This window comes from Hipposideros armiger, unplaced genomic scaffold, assembly GCF_001890085.2.
Source record: "Hipposideros armiger isolate ML-2016 unplaced genomic scaffold, ASM189008v1 scaffold_151, whole genome shotgun sequence".
Taxonomy (NCBI): domain Eukaryota; kingdom Metazoa; phylum Chordata; class Mammalia; order Chiroptera; family Hipposideridae; genus Hipposideros; species Hipposideros armiger.
The window spans coordinates 2,507,617-2,528,412 of record NW_017731501.1 but is presented as its reverse complement, the minus strand read 5'-3'; the positions used below and the strand labels follow the sequence as shown (position 1 = coordinate 2,528,412).

Below are 20,796 nucleotides of genomic sequence, written 5' to 3'. Positions count from 1 at the left end.
GTAAGAACGATGGGTCTGTGGGGTTCAGATATGTTTTCTGGGAATGGGTTGCTGGAAGGAGCGCAGCCCCCGTGGTGTTTTCTTTTAGCCTCAAATTAGTCAGAAATCTAATTAATGTAAAAGGAGTAAGGTTCCCAGCTGAGAAGGGTTCTTCCTGTCTGTCTGCACTTTTCCTTGGGGGGGCCCTGTGTTATTATTGTTAAAGATTATCATGATCAGTGATAAGGAGCAGGGAGAGGTCCTGCTGGGGCTTCTTTCATTAGGTTGACTCTGTCTTAACGTTTTTTTTCACTATCTATCTCTCCTTGCCCTTGTAATTCATGGTGGGCAGGAAGAAAGCCTTGCACATTTAGCTATGTATTTTTATAGTCTCTCACAAGAAATAGTTTCTCCAGTATGGATACTCCTTTTTAATTTTTATAAAAAATTCTCATTCGTTTGATAGGATAGTACTGATAGTATAGAAGTAAAATTCATCACGTAGTTTGCTTTCCTTATCACATTGATTTTTTTCCACAACAATGCCATAAGGTAGGTATAATCCCCATTTTACAGATGAGGAATCTGAGGCTTGAGGGTTTAAATACCTAGCCCAGGGTCACTCACTGTATATGGCAGAGCTAGGATTTCAACCAGGTTTGTGTGGCTCTGGAGTTCAACTCATGGAAATGTATTTGTCATGAGTTGATTCCATCTAGTAAACAATCTCTGGCATTTGACATCATATAGAGCCTTGCGGTAACTTTGCAGTTTCCTAAAGGACTTGCGCTCATATATAGGGATCTGTAATGTTAGGCCCAGGACTGGAAAAGTAGTGATTTTTGTATCCCTTCCTTGGGGCCTTGTGAATGGAGTCTTGAGCCTCTATTCTTAACATGGAGTCAAGGAGTCTGTGATACCATTTTCTAGCCTCTATTAACTGTACTGAATAATGCTTTCTTCAGTGAAAGTATTTAGAATAATATGTCTAAGGGAAAAGATATCACTGAAAGCATTTAAATGGCATCTTGAAAATGCTTGTCCATTCAGAAATAATGTTCTTGGGCACCGACAGGTAAAATACTGTACCTTAACTAAAGTCAAGCCAAAACATAGAGGAATCAATTTCTCTTAACCATTCATCCTTGTTTTTTATTCTGTTACTAGACTGAGTTTCACGGTGGCAAGTATGCTCTTTTTTTCATTCGCACATGCCTCTACTTGGTGGCCTTTTTATTTCTTACCTCCTCCCGCCCCCAGGAGAAAAATCAAAAGCTAACTGCAAGCTGAGGTCAGTGAAGCGCAAGTCCTCAGATGCCTTTGACACCTCCCATCCACATTTTGTTCTCTTCCCTGCCCCACCTTTGAGTGTCCTGCAGAGAGGACTGGAGCTGCTTCCTGACTTGTCAGAAAGGCGCCTTCCTTCTCCTTGGAGCAGTCTCCAGAGGATGTCTGTGGGACAAAAGTTTTCCACACCCTGAGGTGGTAGCATTGCTCAGGCAGCAGCACTTAGGAAACCATAGAGGAAGGGACCTTGAAGGTGAAAAGGCCTGTGGTCCATACACCGGGTTGTATGACAGCCATAGTGTGCATTTTGTCACATTCAGGTGACAAAGTCGATAGGGGATGCCTAAACTCTGAAATCATTTTCACCTCCCAAGCCTGGAGAAACCATAAACTCATAAGGGACAATCGCCACTCAAGTCTCCTTTTGAAGCTGCATAGCATGGAAGAGGGATCTTGCATAGTCCTGTGCATTTGTAAAAGTCATTTAATGGGAAATTCCACAACTTTGCAAAGGCCGTCTGGAAAAACATTGCCTCTTCCCTACTGAGATGGGAAGTTCAGTGACTAGTCCAAGGCCATATGTGAGTTGAATGGAACTTCAGACCTCTTCCTGCCCGCATGTGTAAACCAAATCGTGATAGCAACAAAATGAGGATCTTAATGTGTTTGTAGGAGAAAAAACATATCCATTATTGACCAGAAACATTCCTAAAGTACACAGATGGTCCTGAATCAGATTGTCACCATTAGATGGTATGTGTTGGGGGCGCTGGGTACCACAAGCAATTTTCATGAAAATAATTCGTTAGCTCACCTAGAAGACAGTAATCCTTATTTTTTCCTATACTTTTTGGCACAAACTGAGAAAGTCAAATTGAGTAGTGTTTCCTGTTTGAGATTAGACATAGGAATGGCTAGAGGTGGCTCATACGGACCACTGTCTGCCGTGTGTTTATTTTTACTGGTCTTCAATAAGGCAACTTGATTTTTCATTTGATCCTTGAATTCCTTTTTTCTTTTTTTGTCAGAATGACCTAAAATATGAGTGAACAGTCTCTTCAGAATTCCTCACTATTCCCTTTATTTCTAATTTAAGATTTTTGTAGCACTATAATATGTGCAGTATTTTATATTTCCTGCACTATAGCACTGTAGAAATGAGGGTAAAAAACAAAGAATGGGGGGAGGGGGGCGGACCTTAGTAAAGTAAGCTTCGCTATCATATGTAAAAGAAAGAACTGACGTGCCTGCCAGCCTTTAATGATGGAGATGGTAGTGGTGGTGGGGGCGTGAGGGGGTTACTGTAGGTTTATAACCAGGTATTTTAAGGGCAAAAGGAATTTGATTATATAATCTGCTTCTCTTTACAAGAAAATGAGGTTCAGAATATTAAGGGCCCTTAAAAGTATGTTATGTAGATTGTTTTCTTTCTCAAAGTCGTTGTCTTAATCTATGCAGTTATCATCTTTAAAGGATTTAGCATTTTAAGAGCTATTTCAAATCATTTTTCTTAGTAATGCATGGTTTGAAATGCATAAATATTTGATACAGAATACTAAATACTGTAGAATACTAAAAGTATGTGTGTGTGTGTGTGTGTGTAAACAAAGGTTTTTGTTTTTTTAATCCCACCTCAAATCAAAATGAAATAGAAAGATGTGATATGCAGTATCCATTTCCTTAATAGTTTATTTTCATTTCAGTTAAATTTCTTTGTGCTGGGTAATTGCCAATTTTTTATGAATTGAGAGATACTTACTGTTCCTGGAAGTAATTGAATCAGCCCAAGTCTGAAGTGCCTGATACAACCATGTAATAATACATGGGCTTCAATTAATACAGAGCTGTTTACGTTTTCCAGGGAAGATCACATATATTTTGATGTGAGCTATTTCACTTTTGGCTTTTGTGTTAAAAACAGTAGTTTGCAAATGTGTGAACTAAATGTTTCCCAAAGGGGATTTCAATTGATTTAATTTCTGCATTGCTGGAGTGTCATTTCATGTCCCAGGTATAGGCTTGCAGGGTATACCTCCCAAGGTTTCTTTCTTTCAAGACAAAACCATTTATTAAGTTGTCATCACATCATTGGGGAAAATGGGTCCTTTTCCCCCCCTTTTTATTATATCTAGGAATGTTCTTTACTAGAAAGCAACATATCTGCCTTCAAACCTCAAGCAGGAGAAAAAAAAGAAAACTCCCCCTCAAACTTCCAGTTCTTACTCGTACTGATAAACAGTCTGAGATTTAAAAGTGATGGTGCTCTGTGGGCACAGCTGGAAGAGAGAGCGCGAAGCTCTGGACCCTTAAGCTAATTATCTCAACTCTAAACCAGCTTCCTTCCTTGTAAAGAGAAAAGATGAAAAGCTCCAGGATGCATTTCAGCGCCCAATTTACTGATTCTGCAGAAGCCAGGATGCTGCTATAACTGAAATACAAGCAGATCAGTCAGCAAACTTAAACAAGAACTTCTATAGGTGAAAGTGTTTTCTTCCTCTAAAGATTGATTTTAGTTTGAGGGCTATAGACAGACACGTAAGCAGAAACATTTAGTGTTTTGAGTTCTCTCTAATATGAATATAGGCTTCATTGGACAAATCAAGAAATTCATCCATTAAAAAGCAAGTTTTAGAAATAAACTTCAGTAAATTTATAAAATTGGGACTCGATCCAATTTTTTGAGGGAAGAAGAATGTCTCCATGTAATTGATGATAAACCTGGAAAATTAACAGAAATGGAGCCTATTTTAAAGGTTGTCTTAGTGAGAGAGGAAACTGGGCATAAAAGAAATCTCGGAGACAGAAACCTAGGGGATTTACAAAGCCTACGGCAATCCCAAATTTTACAGATGAGAAAACTGGTCTAGAGAGATTATTTTCTTAATTAAGGCTCTTTAACTGAGCAATGGATTCTTTCCTGGACCAGGTTTCCTGACCTGTTACAGGTAGTACTTTGCCCCCTTTTTGTGATGAATTATTTGAAGGAATGTAGGACACTCAAGATGCAAAGCTATTTTGTATCTGAGGAAATAGTGCTGGTTGCTCATTGGGTACCCAGGCGAAAGGGATGCTTATATCTGCTCTGTGAGATAACCTACTTTCCACTTCGCGCTTCTCCTTCCTTTGTTCTGTGTTACAGTAAATCTGGACTACTTACCATTCCTTCTCAAACACGCGTGCTTCCCCACTCTCCACTTACCTCCTCCTGTCTCCTTGACTCTGAATCTCCTCTCCTGCCATCCAGCCTTACATAGGAGATCATAACCCCTCCTTAAATAAAGGAGGAGCATAAACATGTGTTCAGGCAGCCCCCTCCATCTCTCCCCTCCCCCCTCTGATTTCATATATGTGTTTCCCATGGTGCATCACATTCTCCTCTACTACACAGAGTTCTTAGTTTATTTTCTTTCCTTCCTTCGTTTTCTTCCCTTTCCTTCCTTTCTTTCTGTTTGTTTAAGCAAAAGCTTTGCATGGAATAATGGATTTCAGAGTGGTTGCTTTGCTACGTGACAAACAGCGTTTTGAAAATAGAATAAAAAGTTATAAGGCTGCATCACTTATTGTGTTAGTTGGTGAAACTTGTTGCAGTTTTACGTACACTTACCCATGCACGTGTTTGTGTACATGAATGCGTGCATAGAATATGTGCATACGTACACACATAATACATACATACATACATGTACACGGTTACAGTATAAATGTATTTCTTATTGTGGACCCTGGGCAGAAAAATTAAGACCACTTCACGAGAACGAAAATCGTATTGTGGTATTTTTATGTATGTAATATTTACTTATCGAACAACTACTATGTGCCCCGCACTGTTATAGGTTCATGGCTATATCAGAGAGTAAAACAGAAACTTGCCCCCTTTTGGAGCTTACTGAAAGGAAAGACAAAGTGAACGTAATAAATGTTTTGGGAGAAGAAAAAATAAAGCAGGAAAAGAGGACTGGGGTGGGTGCGAAGAGGCCAATGTGGCTGGATCCGTTAGCCCAAAGGAGATGGGTATCGGAAGCAGCCAAGACATAAGGGGCTGTTGTTAGGACTTTGGTTTTCACCTAGGAAGTAAGGACTCGTTGGTGCTGCCTGTACAGGGTCACTTGGGACTTACAGCAAACACGTGGACCTTAGAATAGCCCTTAGGAAACCAATTCATTCTAAGTAGAGGATCATCAGATACTGTGTACTCAACTGAATTACCTTTCCATTTGGTTTCCTGCTTCCGGACAGGAACCTGGGCAATTGTCCCTGAGCATAGCTGGCAGCACACTTAGTAGTTCAATAAATAAATACTGAGTGAAGGGGAAATGCAGGATGATTGGCCTCACTGTATGATTATACTAGAATATACCTAAAAATGAATTTGGCTCAGCCACTGTTGGGCCAAATGGCCTTAGAAACTGAATTAGCATTGACAGGGTTTTCAGAAGCTTCCTAACCGGTTTCTCTCAGAATATGCACAGCGGATGTTTAGAATTTTTTTAGACACATAAGGATAGGAATGCAGCTAGGTGCCAGTCAAAACCTTTACTGTGATTAGGTAACGTTAGGGTTTAATTAATATTAATATATAGTGCTCTCTGACTTGGCCCAAGTAGAATTCATTTTACATCGGTTAACTCCTGATAACCAGTCTTTGGCAGTTGTGTGTGTTTCACATTTATTTTTATTAATTGCGAAGAGAAAGGGATTCATGTCATAGTTCTTAGTCTGAATTAGTCCTCCAAGTCCTTAGACTTAAGCGATAAAACCCAGGTAACATTTGCCTTGAGTCCTGATTTGGTAGCATGTTGTTAAACAAGGCAGGAACCTGAGAGTGCCCATGTGAAGACAGAGCAAACGGAAGATGGAAGTAATCACATCCTGCTTCCAGTCAATTACGGCTGCTCAGCCTTCTCAGAACAGCAAGTTCAACAGAAAGATGATGGGGTTGGGGAATTTCTGTCTAACTTACTGTTGAGGGGTAAAGGAAAGATAGGGTCATCCCGTCATGCCAGGAAATGTGCAAATATGGCCTAATAATTCCCAGTCATACACGAAAAGACCTCCTGGACCTCATTCATCTAATACAACTAATCACTAAAGCTGTTTCCAATAAAAATTTCCTGTTTCCTCTTAACACATTTGTCTGTTGTTAGAGAAAACACAGGTATAAGTATCATTGTATTTCCATTGTAGTTTTAGTTTCTGATGGCATTTTTGCCTGGTGGGGAAAGTTTTTTTTAAAAATAGATCTCATAGTTTTCACACCACCACTCACATACCTTGAAGGAGAAGTCATCCTAATTGCCAGTTAGAAGCCTCTAGAAAACCAGGTATGGGGGAGTTCAAGTGACTCAAGTAATACAACTTGTGTGTGGTTTTCTTTAATATTTTAAATGTTTATTATTTGTTTTTTAAGGATCAAGTCTATCTTGCATTTCTGAAAATCTTAGTTCTCTCTCCCCTATGGCATTTGTATGTAAAAAAAAGCTCATTTTTAAGAAAAAGTAGTTATTTTTCTGCTTATTTCCTCATTTGTATTTCATGGGGGATGATATTAGTAATCCAGGTTTTAGGATCTGTATGAGAAATAAATGAATTAATATGCGTTAAGTGCTTAGATGGGTCTTGCACATAGTAAGCACTCAATCAAAATTAGCCATTGATAAAATTGTGGAGAGGCATCTGGGAGGACTGCCTAGAGGAGGTAGCATTTGGGCTAGGCCTTGAAGGATGAGTAAAATTTGACACTGAGAGGATGGGAGAGCATTTCAGGCCAGGTAAGTCACTGTGATGTGTGGGGAGATGAGCACCAAGTTTAATTTGGCTGGGGTATAGAGAGGGTACAGGAAGCTGAAAAGTTAAGTTGGATGCCAATGTGGAGAGCCTTGGTGTTTACAATGCGGAGGTGTGTAAACTTGATTTTCTAAGCGGTAGAGCTCCAGTGAAGTTTGTGAAGGAGAAACAAGATTAAAACTGTATCAGGAAGTTTGATGAGCCAGGAGTGGTGGATAGATTCTCTGAGAGAGGAGAGAATTGGACACCTGGGAGCTCTAGTTAGAAGATAAGAGTGAAAGTAATGGCCTGGATCAGGGCGGTGAACTTGAAAGGGTATTCTAATCTAAGTTGGATACAGACATCAGTTCATTTCATATTAAATAAAATGAATAAAATGATTTTTTTTTATCTTGGATTGTTACCATTTTCTCTTGTAGTAATTGGGAAGGAGTGGGAATGATGTCAATAACTATTCCATTTATTTAAAAAACTCTGTGACTGAGAAAAAACTGAGGGTTGCTAGTTGGGAGGGGGTGGGGATGAAGGAGAAGGGGAAGGGATGAGACTATACAAATTGGTAACTACAATATGGCCTCAGGAATAGAAAAGACAGTCTGGGGAATATAATCAATAATGTTGTAAATATTTTTTAGGAGGTCAGATGGACTCATGTCTTATTAGGGAGACCACTTCATAGTCAGTGTAGAGGCCTGACCACCGCACTGTATTTCTGAACTGATGTTGAATAATATTGTATGTCAACTATAATTATATATACATATAGTCACAGGATGTGGAGTAGAGAGTGGGAATGGAGTCAATGGAATTATAATAGATAATCGGGGGTGGAGGGCAGTAAATGGGGGAGGGGGGTGGTTTCTGTGCAAAGGGTAAAAAGGATAATATTGCATTGTTCTGTATACCTGAAACTAACAATAAAAAAGAAAATAAATAAAAGTAAAAAATAAAAAAATAAACTCTGTGACAACTTTTTACAATTTTTACCATTTTCTGATTCTGATTTCTACAGAAACAGCAGGTTAAGTTCTCATTTGTTATGCAGCCTAAGTTTACAATAGTGGAAAATTTTAGATGTAAAATAGATACAAACTTCTCTATTTCCCATGGTTTTATATCTAAAAGAATGATTCTCATCTATTTTAGGTTAAGGAAAAGGAACGGTAAAATTACTAGGTCTCTGCATTCTGGAAAACACTGCTTTTTAGCCGTTGTAAACCTTTAATTAAATTATTATCTGCTGGAGAAGGAAACCTTCGCCTGGTCACATCATTTCTTTCTATCCAAGGGGCCCTATAAAAAGAATGACAATTTACACACAATTTTTAGATCAATTTTTGGTCTTGGGAGCATTTCATTTTCTTAGTGGTGGAAAATGAAGAGTGACAAGACAGCAATAAGCATTTATGAGTTCCTGAAATCACACAGGGCCTTAAATGAGCAATATATGTGACAACACTGTCATTTGTAAATGCTAAGATTTTTTAGAAAAATAATGTCTTATATCCTTTGTGTCTCTTGGCATGAAGCCTTTTAAGAAGAAAAGTGGGAATATGTTCAAATAGGTGGGCAAATCCGGCCTAATTAAAGCTTGTGTGTGCGCATGGACCTGGTGTTATGTCTGAACATAGTCAAAAGAAAGGTGGATATTGAGAATTTCTGGTTACTCACCACTCGTGAAGTAAAATATTAAGAAAACAAGAACATTTACTTTTTAACTATTGTTCAGTGTCTGACAATCCGTTCAACAGAAATAACCTCTAAATAGTCAGAAGAAGTGAGTTACTTAAAATTTAAAAAAAGAAAAAAACAGCTTGTTTTCCTTTCCATATCTGTCTTTGAGCAGGGGCCATGGAGATAGAGAAAAAGTCGTTTCCTCATTCTTTAAAATAAAATGTTGAGCTTTTATATAAGTTTCCAGAAATATAGCTTTCTAGAAAGCGTTTATTTTGTGATTTTATTTAAACTACCTTAATTTCTTTCTGAGACAAGGCATGGATATAAATACATGAAAATGGTTAAGCGCAGGTAATTCACATTAGAGAATTCCATATATTCTTTTATTCAGTGCAAATATCGAGGCTCTTACACATTTATGTCACTTTACTTTTCACCCCCACTTCAGTCCTAAATCTGGTGTTCAATAATGCTGCTTTTGTCATACACTAAAAAGAGTCACAGAAGTAAACTTTGCCAGGTTATTTCCACTTTACTGCCATATTGTTTTTAGTTTGGTTATTAACTAACCTACAGGAAGACGGCAGGTAGTTTTCCTCTTTGGCCTGCTCAATAAGGACATTCCAACCTGCTCTTTAGTGAATTTGAGTGTTCGTAATTACCTTTCTTTAAAGGCCAGGGAACTCGTGAAATAATAGGCAAAAAGGGCTTTGAAACTCTAAAGTTACTAGACAGAAGTAGTAAGATATGTATTCTTCTCGTAACATGGGCTCTCTACCTCCCAACTGGCTTAGAGGAGCGATGCTTCAGGAAGACATGAATCTGTAATAAATTAAGCAATGTTGAGACATTTATAAATGAGTGAATAAATGAGCCTTCGATACCTAAGTACGCTAATAGCCTGAGGAAGGTGGGAAGAAGCACAGAAAGAATATTTTTTTGTGCAAACAGACTCATGAATGTGCCCTAGACAGCCTCTGTGAAGCAGCTTTAAGGGAATTGTAAACATGTGCTTGAGTGAATTTGAACACAGCGTGTCAGTTGCTCTTGGCCTTTCTGTTTATCAATACTATCTACAAGATGTTAATCACAGGGAAATAGAAGCTTTATTAGGCTTTTCAGCCTGCCAAGATTGTGAAATTTATTGACTTAGTGCCCTCCGGGTCGCCTGACTGCTTGGGCCTCCTACTGCAGGATGCGTCTACGTCGTCTAGAGGCCCGTCGTCCAAGTGACTGAGCGAGGCATTTAGGTGCATCCCATTGGGTGGCAGAAGGTCTGTTCCTTCAGTCAGGATAGTTTCCTTTCAGGGTGTCAGATGTACTTGGTGGCCTTTTGTTGACATGAACAATAAACCAAGTTAGGCCATCCGGACTTAAAATTAATTATTTAATCCCTCTTAACTTTCTCATTATGCCCTATTTTCGTAATCATTTGTAACCAGAACACAGAAGCAGCATAGAGTAACTTGCTGCTGGAACCCCATTTTTTTTAAAGGGAAGAGGGATAATTATATACATTTTTAAAAGGCTGAAAAGAGGCACAAAATTTTAAACCATTTGAAGTAAATGGATTTTGTTTGGCTTATCTATTTTCAACAGACATCCATGGTTTGCTTGTGTAACAAAATCAGAGCTGGTTAAGGAAGAAGCATGCTGAGATACACATGACTAATACTTTTGTTTTCCTTCTGTTCTATTTTAGAAATTGAAGCCAAAGAAGCTTGTGATTGGCTACGGGCAACAGGTTTCCCCCAGTATGCACAGCTTTATGAAGGTGAGTCAGGAACTCCATTTTTTTTTAATTGGCATAATCCTATCCTGGGTTCATGATTATTATGGATCTATGATTTATTTTCAGACATTTTATTATTTATTTTAACTATTTCAGTCATTTAAAAAAAAAAAACACAACATCGCAAGCACCTAAGACCCCCAGCACTCAAAACAAGAACTAGAATCTTGATAATATCCCACACATGTGCTCTCCCATTCCATCTCTCTGCCATCCCCCTACTCAAAGTCACCATCATCCTGGAACTTCTATTTATCATTTTCTTGCTTTCTTTTTACCTAGTTTTACTATGTTTTCCTAAACTATACTTTTTATAAACTGTTTTTCCTTTATAGAAAGGATATTGTGCTCTATGTAACCTTGTGGGATTTAATATTTTCACTCATTATTATATTAAGATTCTTTCATACTGCATGCCCCCTGTACTGTGTGCCCCTGTAGTTCATTTGCTTTGATTGCTATATAATACTCCATTGTGTGGATATACCAGAATTTATTCTGATCGTTGGGCATTTTGGTTTTTCTATATTGCTTTTATAAACTGCTATTATGAACATTCTTCTGCATTCTTGTACTCTTGTGGTACATGAGTAATAACTTACCGTGTAAGTATACCTCGGAGTAGAGTTACTGGGTAATACAGAATATGCATGTTTGATTTATAATGCAAGTTTTTCAAAAGTGCTTGTACCAATTTTCATTCCTACTAGTAACATACAGTGGGTGCCAAAAAAATGTATACACATTTTAAGAAAGAATTAAATGTATTAAATGTATTAAAATTGTAATACCCAATATATACCAATAACAAAAGATGAATACAAGTCATGTTTGACTTCTGCAATTACAATAGGTGCTCAAAGTGGTTCCCATCAGCGTCCAGACACTTCTGATTACGGCAAACTACTGCTTGAGCAGCGTTGACCAAAGTGTCCACTTGTATACATATTTTTGGCACCCCCGGTATAAAGATCCTGTCCATCCAAATGCTCACAGCACTTGATGTTGTCACACTTTAATTTTTTTTGTCAATCAAATGGATATAAAATGCTGTCTTCCAGAGTTTGGCTTCCATTTCTCTAACCATTAATGATATAATGCACATTTCTTCCTATCATCTGACCATATGTGTTTGCTCTTCTGTAAAATGTCTTTTGCCCAATTTTCTCCTGAGTCGATGGTGCTTTTGCTACAGTCTTAGGAGTTCTTTATTCTAAATACTAAGCTTTTGTTGGTCATGGGTTGCAGATATATTCTCCCAGTTTGTAATTAGGCTTTTCCCTTTTCTTTAGATTGTCATGTGATGAATATTATTTCTTCAGTGGCCTTCAATTTTTTTAATTCAGAAAAATGGAGTTTAAAAAAAAAATCAGTATCTAGACTGAATTTTTCCTACTTCGTTTTCTCATCAGTGCCCCGGAGGTCACTCAGATACTGAGGCCAAGGAGGAGGAGCACCTGGAGTCTCGCTCATTCTCGGAGCCCCTGGCAGCCTAGTGTGGGCAGAGTGCGAGATGAACAGGCTCTTCATTTAAATGAGAGTTCTTATTCTCTGCATAAAATCATTTAAAAAGAATTACAGTGTGAACTAGTGAACTCCCATTTTATGAGTAATTTTCAAGCAAAGGTTGGGTGAATAGTGAAGTGATTCCAAAATTGAGAGTAAATTGAACGATTTCCATGGCTTCTTCCAACTTGAGCATCCTTTGTTTTCTTAGCTCTCTTGAGATGATGACACTAGGTATCTCTCATTTAGTCATTCATTCATCCATCCATTTATTCAGCTAATCAACCAGCCAGTATTCTGCACCAACAGAATGTTGTAGATGCTGCATATTTTATAAAAACAAAACAGTTGAAACCTCAAAGAAGACCTTTAAGGAATTGCCAAAATCACAAAAAGCCAACATAATTTTGGCTGTCTTACATTTTTAAAAATACAATTTTTTCATCACTTAAGATGCTGTGAGGCAGTCACCATGTGACAAAAAGCTCTAAAAGATCCAGTTGAAATGATGTCACTTAAATTTTTCATCAGGAACGTTCAACTCTTACAATAAGTAGTGATTTTAAAACATGTCTTTAGCTCTTTTCTGCTTCGAGGGATAATAACAGCAGACCATTTCCTGTAACAATGGCTAAGGGCTCTCAGTTGGAGCTAGGGGTCACTACCAAACTTCTTTAACACACAAGCAAAATTCCATGAGTCCACGCACAGAATAGACATAGTGTGTAAGCTTGGAAGTGCTAGACATGATCAGTAGGCTGCTTTGAAGAGGGATATGGAGTCGAGTGGGGGAGGTCCTCCCTAGAAGCGAATAGGGCAGAGGCCTTAGAGATTATTTTTATTTCCCTAGCTCATTCAGCTAAATTAATTCATTACCCAATTTACAATACTTGGTCTTTCTTATTGTAGCCCAGACTGAGTGTATGATTTTTCCCATGAAGATGGATTCAGAATTATTTTATTGTTAGAGTATATAAAATATTTTACTGTTTTTCCATTTCAGAGAATATCTCCAACTGCTTATCTTTCCTGTAGAGAGAATTTTTGACCTGTGAACATTTAGAGCACCTCTGTCCTTCGGTAGGACTTTGCGGGGAGGGGAACCAGCATTCTGTTGAATTTTCAATTCACAGCTCTACTGGAGATGGGGAAAGATAATTGCATTTGCAGTGGCACTAACACGGCTGTCCTTTTGTTCCTTTTGTTCTCCTGTTTAGAAATTAAATTTCCTTCAATTATGTCCATTTTGGGTGTTGATTTGCTGCCAAGCAGCACTTTCTTATGACGTGTATGTTTGCTAAGACCCAGTTCCAGCCTCTGTCTTACATCTTCCCAAATCCTAAAACGCAGACTTCTTTTTCACAAGTTACATTTCGGGGTCCCTTCGTGTTTACAGGTCTTTTTAAGCATATGCCTGCTTTTGAGGTGTGTTGTTCTGGCTCTAATTTCTCCCCTTCATCCTGCCACTAGAGACAGCGTACGTAGTACACACACTCCACACACCAACCCACACATTCCTTGTCTTCCTGTTTAGCTTTATTTTGGTCCTTGGCAGTTTTTACTTCCTGCCTTTAAACCCCGGCTGGAAGTTTAAATCCTAACGTGAAGCACTCTGAGAACTTCTATATGTCAATAAAACCATCATCTTTTAAAAGCCAGTACTTAACCCCCCCCAAAAAAAAAACATATATATGTATATGTGTATATATATATATATATATAGGCAAATACTAGAAAATTGATTTAATTACTTCACTCCTCTTGCATTTAGCCCCTACCTACCCTAGAATTTTTTTAAAAAACAACAATTTTAAAGTTAATTTATATCAGGAAAGTAATCTAAAATACAGGCCCTGGTATACTTAGTTGGTAATTGCTAAGGCAGCATAGTTGCTTGCTCATATACACTTAAAGGTATGTGAGCTTTTTAGTTCATATTTTATATATCTAATGTTATACTCTGGAAATATGAAAAATGTATTCTTTAATGTCAGCTCTATTATTTGATACTTAGTTTTTAGTGTCTGTTTAAAGTGAAATACAACGCCACAACCTTTAAACAGCATTGCAGTCTGCCTTGCTTGTATTTACTAAGAGCTTGCATTCACTATAAACCCCCTCTTTTATTTCTACTGTAATGGTGCCACTCATCGTTTACCTAAGAGACTTTGTCTATAATTTAATGAAGAGGTATAATCCTGCAATAATTTCATATATTTCTTCATAAATTTTTGGGCTATAGCTACTTCTTTGGTCTACCTATGTTCTCATTCAGGAAAGAGTATCATTAATCTAACTCCAGCCTTCAGAAAAAAATATTTGCCTGTAACACTCATTTAGTTTTCAACATTGTAGGGAAAAAAAAGTATTTTTAAGTGTTATCTCTAAAATAAATTACTAAGAATAAGGAGTTCCATACCATCCTATAAGACCAGATTTGTAAGTTAGAAACCACAAAAACATAAGGACAGGACGGCCTGTTGGCTCAGTTGGCGCTCAGTACTCATTGCACCAGGGTTGCTGATTCAATCCCCACATGGGCCACTGAGCTGCGCCCTCCACAACTAGATTGAAACAACTGCTTGGCTTGGAGCTGATGGAGCCTAGAAAAACACACTGTTCCCCAAAAAAATTAAAAAAAAAAAAAAAAACATAAGGAGCAGTCATGCACTCCCCAGCCAATCTAAGAGCTAGAACATTACTAATTACTCTCATGTCCTGCGAGTCACCACGTCTAGTCCAGTATGCAGTATTTACCATTTGTATGCCAAAAGAATCATTTTATTTTAGTTACAGTAATCTTGGTTTCCTGCTGTGCTGAATTGTTTTGCATATTCCTGACCCGCAGCATTTCACAGGACTCTTACACATGATATTATAGAAGCATTCTATAATATATAGGAAGCCCCTAATATATTTTTTAGCTATTATTTACCCTAATATCTAACCTCTGAAGAGGGATAATGTGGTTTTATCCAGAGCTGTTGTAAATTTCTAGTGGTGCTGCTGGTCTTCTCTCTACTGTTCTTGGACATATTTATCAACAAGAGATGCAGAAAGGAATTCTTCCACTGAGTGGACTTTGTCCTCCTTTCTGTTTTTCAATTCCGATAGAACTCTTCAGTATTCTAAGAGTACTGAACTATTCTACAGATTAAGGGATTTGGGATTCTTTATAAGATTCTGTTTTATAGCTGGTCTTTTGTATTAGGGGGAGTTATATAAAATCCTGAAAAGCCATATGGAAGTGCTAATATTTGTTTAAAAATAGCATATCCTGAATTCTCTTTAGCTTTTGATGTCATGCAAATGGTTAGGTTCCGTTTACCTCCCCTTGCCATTGTTTTCTCCACCTTTCCTTGGCCCGTTTTCCATGACCTTCTTCCCTGATCAAATGTGAGCAAAGACACACATGGCAAAAAAGAAGAATTAGAAAATACATAAATGAAACCTAGCTACATTAAAAGGGAGCATCCTTCTGGTATCCATTCTGGCTTAAATTATAATTTATAGCAGGGGTCTATTGCCTGCTGGTTTGTTTAAAGGCGGGAAGAGTGTTACGAACCACTTACCGTTGACAAGAAGAGAGAGAAACCTTAGTCTCCAGACCACTTTAGATCCTAAGCTCCGTTAGGACACTGAAGGATACAGAATTCTCTTTACAGTACCTTGAATATCCTTAATATCTTTAGAATATAGATTCTCAAGCTGCTTTATTCTCCCATAACACTTAATAGGGAATGAGGTATCTGTCCTGTATACAGTAAGTATTCAAAATCACTTTGGAGTATTTTTCCCATTTTGTGCTAAACTGGGCTAGTCTGACAAGAATCTAGGGTGCTCAATAGATGTAGTTGTTTTTATTTTTTTATATATTTGTATTTTCAGATCTCCTGTTCCCCATTGATATTTCCTTGGTCAAGAGAGAGCATGATTTTTTGGACAGAGATGCCACCGAGGCTTTATGCAGGTAAATGGAAATGTTTTGAGCATTTTCTTTTTCTTTTAAGAACACAGTGCTATCACTAAGATGCTTTTTATTTGTTTTTGTTCTACGTCAGGTTTTTTTATTAGAAAATGGGTATAGGGATTTAGGTCATTATAAATCATAGGCCTTTTAATTATAATAACTAAAATCCTGATATTTAGTATCACCATTAAAATAGCACTGCCCTGGGAGGTACTCAAATAGAATAGTACCATATGATTGCTAAAACACCTAACTTCAGATGGTTCGGAAAGTTGGAGCAGGGTTTCTGAAAGGGCAACGGAATGGACAGCACAGCCCCAACCAGCTATCCTAACAGAGCCAAAGCTACTGTGATATTAAATGGAAATAACAGAGGAATAAAGGGAGCAGGCGGATTATGGCATATTAGCATCAGGAAGACCATCTCTGGAATTTCAGGAAAGCTGCTCTGAGCCTGTTCAGCTTTTCCAGGTACAAAATAGTAACAATAGGATTAAATAAGGCCGTGAACTAACTCAACACAGCCTTTAACATACACTGGACAGGCAGTAACTGAGCATGGATGTGCAATGTGAATAAAACCATCAGACGTCCCTGTTCATTGGATCTTCAGGCTAGGTTTTAGTGACTTGGACATAATAAAACATGTAGCAGACAATGATCGGACACTGATAATCCTTTGAAATTCTTCATGATATTTTATTCATTTTATGTTATTCATCCTTCCTGATTTTCCTCAAAACTTTTAAGCCATAAAATCTGGATTCTTGAAAATTGTACATCGACAAAATTTACATGCTGATTTGGTTATAAAGTTGAAATAAGTTTTATTTTAATTTCAGTATTTATTTTAACTTGGAAAAATATCATTGAGATAGAATGACTTTCTGTATTTATTCCCCCTTTGTAGGCAAAGAAAACAGTGGTAGCTCTATGAAAGCACTATGTTTTGCCTTTCTTACGTAATACAATATTTTTTTAAAGCAGCTAATTTAAGCAGTGGTTTTAGGGAAAGATAGATAGGATATTTAGAATGGTGTTTGAAACAGACTAGTTCTGGTGATTTAAGAAAGAAAAAATGCCCTATTAACCCCAGAAACACTGTCACTTCGCACATCCAATTAAATGACTGCTTAGAAAGTCCAGGGTTTGTGCACATTTTCCGAAAAAAAACTTAGTTCCAAGTCCCACACTGTAGTGTGTAATATCATAGCTATGTCCTGTGGAATGAAAAAAATGAAAAACTAGCGCAGTCCAGGAGGGAAGAAGTCCGCATCTGGAATATAAACTACTGCAGACATTTCTTAAATGTTTTAATGCTTAGCTGTGTGGCAGAACTCATTTATTTTCAATTCATCATTGGTGATAACACATAGAAATGAGGCCACTCATGCTATGTATCCTATGAAATATTCATGCATTGCGTCACTTGATCCATTTCATATGTTACAAGCCCCTGAGTGAGTGGGCCGCCTGAACAGCAGCAACAGTTTAGGAATTCCTAGGTCATAAAAAATATCGCTGCAGCATTGCAGCCCAAAGGGACATGATTCGACTCTTAATACTTGTGGGGTTTTTTTCAAAATATCAATTTGAAATTAGTTTCCGTGCTCTGAGAGGAAGGGCCCCCTCTGTACTTGGTGATTTCCACTGACGCTCCGCACCATTAGAGAGGCCAACTCCCTTCAAACGGAAAGATCTGCGCTCCCAGATCTTTTGAGAAAAGCCTAAAATCAACTAGCCTTGATCTGTGTTTGGACTCTGCAGAGAATTATTCTGACAAGGCTTCAGTTTTCTCTCATGCATAAAGTAATATCTCACAGGTTACGTGTGAGAATAAACGCAGTGACAAATGTCACAATGCTTTAGATCTCACGCCCAGATTTGAGTATGTCTGAGAAAGGCCTGAGGTTGCGTTTTCTTTAAAAAACAATTAAAAATCTTCAGAATTCACATTAACAGTCATCAACTTGTTTGTAATGGAAAACCCAAGGGCTCTTGTCCACATGTTCACATAAATAGACTTTTCACAGAAAATGGCTCTCCTTTTGAGAGGCCTAAACAAATGTTTCAGAAAAATAGGTGGTAGCCATCTACCAAAGCATCTTCCTTTGAAATGCGCTGCAGGTTCTGAGCTATCAGCAGACTAGTTGGAGGTACTTGTTTTACTGATTGTGTGATACTCATCTCACTTGCTACTGGCCTCTTCCACATACTTTCTCAGCCCATGGAATTCAGGGACCAGCAAACCATGAAGCTGTAATGTGGTTTGAAATTTTGCCTTGTTGAAATAGTTTGAACAGTTGATTTTAAATATAGATGGTAATATTACAGTTGAAGTTTTGTTTTAGTAAAATATTAAAAATTTAATTTCATATTTTTACTTTAAATAAAACTTTTTAAAAATTTACTTTAAAGTAATTCTTACATAGGTTTCCTTTGCTGTCACCACCAGCACCACCCCCCAGCACACAGACACACAGATGTTACAAGTGCTATGTACATTTGTGTTCTGCTTAAAGATTTATTATAAATATTTGTATACTTATAACATTTGCTATCTTAAAGCTCCTTTGGTCAAAAATCTGGTAGGCGCTGATCTCTTAACATAGTCTATTTAGTGCAGAAGACTTGTAGACTTAATATTTTCTTGAGAATGATGATGATACTCTCTTATGGAGCAACTGAAAGTGATAATTATGGAACTACTCAGTTTTTTGCATTTTGATTGTTAATGGACATTCTTACACTCACACGGGTAAGGGGTTTATGTATTCGTTTCCTTGGAGAGATTGGCTTTTGTCCCAGTCTTGCAAGCTTTGCTGTATAATCCAGCCCCAATGATAAAGCCAAGTCACATTCAGTGTTAGGCTGGAGGAGCGATTTGTTTGCCTTAAAGCATACACAGACGATGCAGACTGTGACCTATTAGAGTACCTCTTGTGAAATGTTTTGTCTCGATCGCGTCTGAAAAATATTCCATATTGCTCTTTTCCTTTGGAGTCACCACTGATTCCTTATCAACAACACCAACAAATTACATAAGTAAGGTGATAATTGTATAATGATAAATAGATAGCCATACTATCCTCTTGAGTCTGCACTTCTTGTAAAACAGCCCTTGAAGTGCCTAAGCTATGTAGAGCAGCCTGCCATAGAGTAGATTTTAACTTGGTTACTAGTTCTGTTCTATTAAAAGGGGAGCAACTCATTTTTTTAAGCAGTTGCACTAATTCTACGAAAATACCTTTAAGAATTGGAACAATGTTTATCTGTCAGGTCTTGAAAAATTGTTTCTTTTTCTGTTCTCACATTTCTCTGTATTTTTCCCTGTTTTCTTTTTGAATCAGAGGCCCAGAGGCCCACCTGCTATGCTTTTATCAGGATGCTTACAGCTCCATGCTGCAAAGCTCTTGAACCTTTGATGACCCACCCTTGAGCCCCCTCCCACTTCAGAACAGGGTGCAAGTTATGCAGCAGATAAGACTGACACATTCCTATGCAGCTGAGAGCCCTGTGAGCCCTCGGGGTAGGAACAACCTCTGCTTCTGGACAGATGGTGTATGGCACCGTTGTTCTGCCCCTCATTTGACGAATCTTAATTAGGATATTAGCTGTTCCCATATTTTATCATGATTGACGTTTATCTTAGAAAAGAATGAAGAAGATACTTGTTTTTGAGTGACAAGAGTCACCATGTCTAGTCATGTGGCCTTAGACAAGAGCTGTGTCCTCCAAAGCCCCCATTTCCTCATCTATAAAATGAAGCTCAATAGTAATCCTTGTACCTTAGGGTTGTTGTGAGGTCCCAAATGAAATATACATATGAGGCACAGGCATGGTGCCTGACCCACAGAGAGCCCCTGACTCGTCTAGCTGGAACTGTTATTTCATGTCAGTAATGTTCATCTCTAAGCAGGTAAGGTCCCACCAGCGACATTCTTTGGAGGCCTTAGGGGACAAACGATTCCCGCAGAAACCCCAGGGAATAACTTCAGGGCTTCAGAAGTTGAAAGGTCATTAGCTGGGTGATACCAACAGAAAGAGATAATGTTGACCTTTATAAAACTGGCCTCCCAGGTTTTTTTGTTTGACTCAAATCTAGAGTTTGTGAAGTAAGCCTCTCCCACACCCCCACAGACCGCCATGCCTAGTAAACCGGGTTATAAACACCACTCAACCATTAAAGCCCAAATGAAGTCAAGTGGGTATTTGGTTACAAATTTGATTAATGAAACCCAGACCTAAGACTAACTGTAACCATTCCAGATTCTTTAATCTTGAAAACATTTGAGAACGAAAACACTGAGGGTATAAGTCATTTAAGTAATGGACGCCCCTTAGAGAGGGACCTTATATCCACTGACTTTTTCTCAGTTATTTGTTTTCTTTCCCTCCCCATCAACAGAGAATTTTCCTGAATATAGGTGCTCTGGGTTATCTTTGTTCATTCTATAAACAGGCTACCACATACTCTATGAAATCAAAGTCAGTCTTATTAGCAGACAAAAATACTGTCTATCCTCCTGCAGGTCAAAATTGTTAGACAAGCTGCGAGGACAGGATTAGGAACATAAGCCTCATTGAAGAGGTCTTGTGGTCAGTTTGAATTTGTGTGAATTAAATGCTCTTAACCTATGAAAACAAAGGAATTAAAATCGTCAGAAAAACTGGAAGATGGATGATGCAAGACTGTAGATACGTTGAGGTTCATTTAGGGAAGACTAAGTGATGATCATCTGGAAGATGTTAGAAAGAATTGGGGCTTGACAGGCTGGCTGTCAGTCACACTTTTGCATAT

General features: G+C 38.0%; 1 protein-coding gene across 5 annotated transcripts in view; it reads left to right on the top strand.

Annotated features, from left to right (window-relative positions):
* Nucleotides 1–20,796, top strand: part of DLC1 (DLC1 Rho GTPase activating protein) — a 389,786-nt gene that overhangs the window by 349,247 nt on the left and 19,743 nt on the right. For 4 of the 5 annotated variants that reach the window (XM_019651001.1, XM_019651002.1, XM_019651003.1 and 1 more), the window contains 2 exons: nucleotides 10,430–10,501; nucleotides 15,914–15,995. In XM_019651001.1, the coding sequence (XP_019506546.1) occupies nucleotides 10,430–10,501; nucleotides 15,914–15,995 (154 nt within the window). Of the gene's footprint in view, nucleotides 1–10,429; nucleotides 10,502–11,931; nucleotides 13,691–15,913; nucleotides 15,996–20,796 lie in introns of those variants that run through there. The other variant, XM_019651005.1, reaches the window with a different exon arrangement.